This window comes from Microtus ochrogaster, chromosome 4 (assembly GCF_000317375.1).
Source record: "Microtus ochrogaster isolate Prairie Vole_2 chromosome 4, MicOch1.0, whole genome shotgun sequence".
Classification (NCBI taxonomy): domain Eukaryota; kingdom Metazoa; phylum Chordata; class Mammalia; order Rodentia; family Cricetidae; genus Microtus; species Microtus ochrogaster.
Genome location: NC_022011.1, coordinates 30,306,607 through 30,314,740, shown reverse-complemented (window position 1 = coordinate 30,314,740; position 8,134 = coordinate 30,306,607). Strand labels below are relative to the sequence as shown.

General features: G+C 53.6%; 1 protein-coding gene across 1 annotated transcript in view; it reads left to right on the top strand.

The window, feature by feature from the left end:
- Positions 1–212: 212 nt before the first annotated feature.
- The window catches only part of Piezo1 (piezo type mechanosensitive ion channel component 1), a 65,394-nt gene continuing 57,472 nt past the window's right edge, over positions 213–8,134 (top strand). The window contains exon 1 of the mRNA XM_013354741.2: positions 213–547. Within this exon, the coding sequence (XP_013210195.1) occupies positions 484–547 (64 nt within the window). The 5' untranslated portion in view covers positions 213–483. The remainder of the gene's footprint in view (positions 548–8,134) is intronic.

Genomic DNA, 8,134 nt, shown 5'->3' with positions numbered 1-8,134 from the left:
GGTCTTCTGCGGCGTGCGGACCGGGGTCTCCGGCTCACCGGCACCAGTCGGGCCCGCAGGACCGGCGAGCGCGCCAACTGCGCTGGGCAGCGAGGGGTGCCTGGGCGCGCCAGGCCGTCGAGGGAAGCGCGGAGGCGGGCACTCCGGGGAGGGCGGGGGCCGAGCTTATAAAGGCCAGCAGGCGGGCGCAGGGAAAGAGCCGCCGAGTCGCCGTCCGGCCCAGCTCGGCTTGCAAGAGAGCCGCCCTGAGTTCCGCCCCGGGCGGGCTGACACCTCAGCGCGCGCGGGCTCCGGCCGTCGGGACCAGAGGGCGCGGCCGGCCCAGGTCCCGGTCAGAGGACGAGGCCCACGGGAGATCCGAGCAAGCGGCGCGCCACACGTGTGGAGACCCGCCCTGAGTACCATGGCGCGTGGTTCCTCCGGTCCCCTTACCTCCCTTTAGCCACGGCGGCGCGACCCCGGGCGGTCCCCGGGCCTCGGGGCATGGAGCCGCATGTGCTGGGCGCCGGGCTCTACTGGCTGTTGCTGCCCTGCACGCTCCTGGCGGGTGAGTTGGAGGGCGCGGGCCGGAAGGCTGCGTCCGGGTCCCCCTGTGCTGTGTCGTCCGGCCCCGCGAGGGTGCGCGCGGGCGAGCACAGCTATGCGAGGCTATTCCCTGGGACTCGCCGCCCAGGGCGCCCGCATTCCTGAGGCGTGAGCGCGCAGGCGACCTCGGCGGGCCCGGGTCGGGCACCGGGTGGAATCGCGGCAGGCAGCGGCGAGGCGCGGGTCCCCGACCGCCCCAGATAGCGTTGGGCGTTTCCGCGCGTGTTCGGAGGAGAGGCCCGGGCGAGGGGTTATTAGCGTCTGAGACGGGAGGGAAGGGCGAGTTTCTATTCTCTTTCTTCTTTCTTTCTTTCTTTTTTTTTTTAAAGAAGAAAGAAAGAAAAAAAAGTCAAACTTGCATCACGACTTCCTGACCAATCTGGGAGAAGGCAGTGTTCTGCCTGGAGCTTTTCAAGTCAGACTTTTCCTACTAGAAGTAATAATGTTCCAGCCCTAGGCGCAGTCCCTGGTGTTCTTAGTCCCAGTTCCGAGGCTGTCTACCTCATGCCTTGGAAAAACCTGTCTTCCTCATACCCTACTTGGTTACCTTCCAGTGGGACTGGGGCACAGGGCGCCCCAGAAGTCTCTGGCCTGGTGTCCGTCAGAACTGGAGATCCCAACCGTGGTATGTGTCCGTTGCTGGCCAGAAGCTCCTCTCCTTCCGTGTCATAAGTGCTGGGTTCCTCTGCGCTCTCCCAGCCTCACCCAGGGCACCGTGCCCAACTCTTCACCCCCCTTATACCTTCTGGAGCAGCCAGCTCCCCTCCACATGGGACCTTCTCCACGCTCAGATTAAGTTAGCCCGCAGAGAGATGGAGCGGTTTGCCTTGTGTAAGTTTGTCTGCCTATGTGAAATCCATCTGTCAGAGGTGGGGGATTGTGTTTGGTCCCTCCAGTTCCTCCAGGGACACTGCTTGCTCACCCTGTTTTAGGTAGTTTTCTTAGGAATAGGCTCCTGGGGTGTCAGGCATCCTGGGCAAACCCTACCGGGCCTTCCAGACAGGCTGAGTTTTGATTTGTAGCACCAAATTGTGGTGAGACTGAGGGAAATTTTTCAAGGCAGGAATCAATGAAAACCATTGAGCTTGGAAAGGAGGGGCCAGGGGACACTGTCCTCAGCTCAGCCTGGACTTGGGAGAGCCAAGGTCCAGGGCCCACATTGATGGCTTGTTTTCTTCACTGGCTTGTAGACACGTCAACTGTAGAAATGAGCTGAGTGGATGCCGGTAGTGTAGAAGACAGGTACCCTTCCTAAAGGGATAGCTGCAACAGGAGCTGTCTCTCAGGACACCTGAGGCTTCTTAACTGTCAGTGCTTGGGGACAAGAAAAGCAGGGCAGGGAATAGGTGGTCTTGTTGTGTGGGAAGAAAGGCTTTGTCTTCTTCGAAGAGGTCCTCTCCCACAAACAGGGGCCTTCTTAAACAAAGTTGGCAGGGTTTTCTCTGACAGACCAGATGGTGAATGTTTTCACATCACGAAATACTCTGATATTTTTTTCCAGTCATTAAAAAAATGCACAAACCACTCTTAGCTCGTAGGCAGAATGAAATCGACCGTGAACTCTGGTCCAGCCTGCAGCTAGTGACCCCTGAAGATCAGTCAAGGTTCTGAGGTCCCCTAGCTTTTCTGCTGCAGTGTGTGGGTGGCAAGAGAAGCTTCCAGTCTGAGTCTGGTTAGGATGTGAACGAGGCTTTTCCAGCTCAGGGGGTTCCCACCCAGGCGGTGTGTTAGTCACCTGGGGAGCTTTCAAAAGCATATTGATGACTAATCCTCCCATTTTTCCTTAGGCCCAAACTGTCCCCCCAATAAAGTTCATTCATGAGCACATACCCAAGCACAGGTCACACCTCCCCTGACTCTGAGCCCTGGGTGTGGGCTTGGCCATCAACAGTGAGCAGGGGACACAGAGTCAGCCAAAAGCACCTTGCGATGCCATAGGAGATGCTGGCATTCTGTTCATGGCTATGGGGTGTAGCCAACTTTGAGCGTCTCTTGCTGGAGGTGGGACTCCATCTCTTGTGCGGGCTCCCTCACCCTCTACCCTCTGACCAGTTTGAGTCCTGTGTTTTGGAAATAAGGCTTCTCAGGTCAGTCATCCTGTAAGCTGGGTGCTGGCTCAGGCCTTAGTGAAGGTGTGAGTCACCCTGGCTTGTTCAACCCCCTTGTCAACCCGCCTACCAGGATGGCAACCTGAAAAGCCAGGCAAGCTGATGCCCCAGCCTCAAGGGAATAGTAACCGGCTCAGGCAGACTTGCCTGGTGATCTAGAGACCTAGGATCAGGACCCAGGGATGGAAGCTTCCAGAGATGTCCAGGAGAGATGTTTGGTGCTTGGGAGAGATAGGACCAGGTCTGGCTCTTGGTCTCAGGGGAACCAGAAACTTAAATACCAAGCAAGAACCAAGGAGTAAGACAGCTCATTGAGGGTGACAGTGAGAAGACCTGTGTGGTCAAGCAGCATGGTCTCTGCTCTCAGGGTCCAACACATGGCACCCGCCATAGCATGGGGGTCATTGTCACATCCACGACAGAGTGGCACCTGCGTTTGACTGATTGTCTCTGAGAAGTATCACTGTTTTCAGTGGAGCTAGCTATGTCTTCTCAGAGTGTCTTCATTGTCATCATCTACTGTCCCCTGTGGGAATGTATCTGGCTTGCTCATCACATACACATCCACACACCACATGCACACACACATACACACACTGACACACTCAGGAACTGGACAGCCCTCACTCAGTGGTCACATCTACTGCTGAAGCTCAGGGCCAGAGAGGGCAGTAAGATGGCAGAGAACCGAGCCTTCCCTGCCACTGGTGCAGTAGTTTTGGTAGCCACAGCATGGGTGAGGTCCCACTTCCCCCTGCAGCGCTGGGGGACTCCCTGCTGAGCCTAGGTGCCTAGGCCTGGCGGAGAGGTGGGTGCTACCTCCACGCTGGGTCTGGGAGGGAATGAGTAAGCAGGCTGGGAACCCACTAGGTCCCAGCATGTTTAGGGGAGGAGCTGGGGACCGGCTGAGAACTGTGGGAAGGTACGTCACACTGTTTTCTTTTTGCAGGTGGTCGCTGGCAGTCAGAGGGGGGAGGGTCCTGCAGAGGAAGTGACCTTGCTGGGGTGGGCAGAAGTGCTAGCTTCTGATCCTGGCCCCAGGCTGTTTCCTGGGCGGTGTCTCTGCCCGCGTGTTCTGACTGCTCTAAGTTTGCTTTCTTACCGTCAGAGTTGGGGAGGGCAGGGCCTTTGACTCCCCTGGGTCTGAGATCTCCTTTCAGTTCTGTTACCGATTTTAGAAATGTCTAATTAGATGTTTACTTCTTAATATACATTTGCTCTGGTTACTAAAGCTCAGCGTTCACACCTGCCTTCTGTCGCACTGTTGGCTCTGGGACTCCGTGTCAGAAAGCAGCTGCTTAGGATTAGGACGGGTGAAAGGAATCGCCTCACAGGCCCAGGATCACATGGATGGGAAGGGACAACCCTGAAATGAAGCGTCCTTTGCCTTCTAGCTGGCAGGTGCCTGTTTAAGGTCCCCGGGAGGACGAAAGAAGTCCCCTGGAGCTTGTGCCGTGGGTGGAAGAGCTGTGGAAGGCTGCAGATTGCAGCCCGGCCCTTCATCTCGCTCTGAACTTGCCTGCCCTTTAACCTCTTTCTAGGCTTCATCTCCTCCCCTGTAAATGGAGCTATAAAAGCTTTCAGATCACTTCCAAACTCTGCTCTCTGGTTCCTGGGTTCTGACTCTCACACCCAGGCTAGGGAGGTGGATGGGTCAACTGTCTTTGGACAAAGGCCAGTCCTTCGTCCGGTGCTTCCTCCTCGGTCTTGGTGGCTAGGAGCCCCTGTGTGCTTTCCTGTGTGCGCTGAGCAGGGCCAGGCATCGGCCGGCAATAGCTAGGTCAGGTCTCCCGGGAACTGAGTAGAATGGGGCCTCCCACTACCGGGTTCCCTTCAGCGCAGATGCTACTTCTTAGGGAAAGTAGGCACTGGTGTCCCCACTTTCCATGCATAGGACCTGTCCCCAAGAGGGTCTGCAGTCCTGCACTATGCATGGGACACCAAGCTGCACACTATCCTGAACCCTCTGAGTTCATTCATGCATTCTCTCATCTAGGTCTCGTGGGAAAAAGCACTGGGTAGCAGCCAAGAGGCAAGCTCTGGTTCCAGACCAGTGGTGCCAGGGCACGGGGTGGTGGTGGGGGCCGGCACTCATGGATGCGGTGGAGGTTAGAGTGCTCACTTCTTCCTGACCAGGCCCGAGGACACTCTGAGCCCCTGCGGCTGTACATAATTGGAGAGAGGACTCAAATGCAGCGGTAACAAGTAGGCTTAGCTCCTCCCTTCAGAGGGGCTCTGTGATGCCGTCCAAGATGGTTTTTCCCAGGAATGGCATCCAAAACAGGGCTCCCCCAAGTGGTGCCATCTCAAAGGACTCCCAAACTGGTCTCCCCAAAAATCCCTCTAGGTGGTACACTCCAGACATGCCTTCCAAAGTAGTCTGCTCCCTACTCTGTCCGGACAGAGCAGTATGCATGGCCTGACCTAGCGGCCTGGTGCTGGGCTCTGAAGGCCAAGCTAGCTTGGGTGGGCAGAGGAAACCCAGGAGGAAGCCATGAGTTGCAGGAGGAAGAGGGTATAGGATCTGGGTTAGATAGTCTGGAGGGAGACAATAGGTAGCCAGGCTAGAGGATGAGGTCACTAGCATTCCAAGGCCCTATGTTTCCTTAGAAGGAGACCGGCTAGGGCCTGGTAAGCTGCTATAGTCAGTGCTACTGGGACTGAGTAGGGCCGGGGGATCCCTCCCTGTGCCTGCCCCTCTTTGCAGAGAGGACTCCAAAGGTCAAGAACCAGGAAGGGAGGGTAGGCTGGGTAGAGCCTGAGGATGCCCCCCAGCCAAGTTTTCAATTATAGCTGTTCCTTTATCTGTAGGCTCCAACACTCTTGGTGAAGCTTGTCTTGGTGACCAAGATCTATAATCCAACTACCCTGGAGGCTGAGACCCGAGGATCACAGGTTCAAGGCCTCTAGGGATCACTTACCAGACCCTGTTTCAAAGTAAAAAGCAAAAGGAAGGGCTAGTGGAATAGTCCAGTTATAGAGTGAGGGCCTGGATGTGTGAGATCCTGGGTTCCGTCCCCAGCACCAGGGAAAGCAAACAAAAAAACCCTGGTGGACCTCTTATAGTAACGTAAAGAAACTGTTCCCTTAAGCAAATACCTATGATAGATGTTTGGAGCCTACCATTGTACCAACCAAACTCTTTACGTCGTGGGTCACTCTGTATATGCACCTGCGATAAGGTTTAATTTACATATTAGGCACAGAGGTTAACCTCGATAGCTAATGATAAGATTAAATAATTACCACCATATATGGCATGAACAGTTGTTTTAAGACAGGCATGGTGGTACGAGCCTTCAATCCCAGCATTAGGGAGGCAGAGACAGACAGATCTCTGTGAGTTGTAGCAGAGTTCCAGGCCAGCCAGTACTTCATAGTGAAACAGTGTCTCAAAAGAAAATTATTTCAGTGTTGGCAAGATGACTCAGTGGGTAAAGGCTCTCAGAAGCTGTCCTGAGTTACTCACATACTGCAGTACATGTGTGCTCCCCATGCGCGCACACATGGATAAAACATTTCTTAATTCATAATTCTTTTATTATTATTATTATTGAAAAAATTTCTGCCTCCTCTCCACCTCCCAATTCCCTCCCCCCACTCCTCCCCCTCCTTTCCCCCTCCCTCTCCAGTCTGAATGTAATGCATACTTCCAGAATTTTCCATCTAATATTTTTGCACTGTGATTGGGTGTAGGGAAGTTGAAAGCTCAGATCAACTGAGAATAAATTCCACTATAACTCTTTTATTTATTTTTTGTTTGTTTGTTTATTTATGATTGATTTTTCGAGACAAGAGTTTCTCTGTGTAGCCCTGTCTGTCTGCCCTGGAACTTACTCTGTAGACCAGGCTGGTCTTGATCCACTTGCCTCTGCCTCTCAAGTGCTGGGATGAAAGGTGTGTGCCTCCTCCACGGCCTGGCTCTTTTAATTTCCAGCCCCCATCCCTAGTCCCAGGAGAGCTTGGTCCTGCCCTAGTTCTTCCGTGTCTCAGCGTGAGTGGCATCTGCTGCATGTGGCCTCCTGCTACTGTCTTGTCACCTCATCTTGTCCTTCGTAGGTGGAACATCCACGGTTATGTCCTTCCCTTCAGTTGCTTCTAGGTTTCCGGTGTCAAGGGCACCTCTGCCCTTTCATGCATTTCTCTGGGCTGGACACTGAGTCCTGTCACATTTATGCATGGAAGTCACATATGTCCGGGTAGCCACTCACACTGATCCCTTGGGGAACTAACTGGCCATGGGGAAGCAAGCATCCTCTTGTAGAGGACAAGGGCAGCTGTCCAGCCAGGCCAGCCTCCTGGGTGATATCAGATATCTTAGCCAGTATGTGCAGCCTTCTGACTCCCTGTAGCCGTCCCAGGAACCCTTGCTGAGTAGGGTGGGCCCATTTTTCTGGTATGTTTTAATAGCATAATTATAGGGGATATTTTTGGTTTTCTCTAAGAGGCTGACAGGGTGAGCCACGGCTGTTTACCAGGCTGCAATGTGGACGCTATTTTTCTCTGTAAGTATATATAGCCGAGGCCATTTCTTCTCTGGGTTCAGGCTGCTGAGAGATGGTGGCCACCTCAGTTTCCTGTGGTTTCCTTTGCTATTGAATGGGAGCCTAAAATGGGCCCAGGGATCAGCTGCTGGGCTCTGAGGAATGTGAAGCTGGGGTGGCCCCCATCTTAGTTACTGTCTGTTGCTAGGAAGAGGCACTATGACCAAGGGCACTTATAAAAGAAAACATTTAGCCGGGGGCTTGCTTACAGATTCAGGAGGTTAGATGCTCACAGTGGGAAGCATGGTGTCAGGCAGGCTTGGTACTGGAGCAGTAACTGAGAGCTTAGAACTGATCCACCGAGTAGGAGGCAGAGAGGTCATGAGACTGGGCCCAGTGTGGACTTTTGAGACGTCAAAGCTCACTGTTAGTGACACACTTCTTCCAGTAAGGCCACACCTCCTAATCCTTCCTAAACAGTCCACCAACTGGGAACCAAATATTTAAATACATGAGCCTGTGGGTACCAATCTCATTCTGAGCATCACACCTCCCATCCAGGCCTTGAACCTTTCACGGAATGTTCCTGCTCAGCCTGGTGAAGGCCTTTAAGAGGGTGTGAGTTAGGCCTCCTCCCTGCTGCTTGGTTTCCCTCTGGTATCGAGCAGCCACCTCCATCCTCCAAACCTTGGCCATCATCCAAAGACTCTGCAGCAGGAGAATTAAACTGCTAAGGAAGGAAGTCCCCGGGGTCTGCACTGAAGGCCTGTGCTTGTTGGGGATTTGAGGATGAGGTGTGGGTTCTGGACAAATGGTCTGAGGTGAGCCTGGGAGGCTGCAAGCATAGGGTTTGATAGTCACCTCTTTTTTTTAATTAAATAATTTTTGATTTTTCTTTCTTTTTTTTTCTTTTCTTTTTTTTTTTTTTTTTTTGGTTTTTCGAGACAGAGTTTCTCT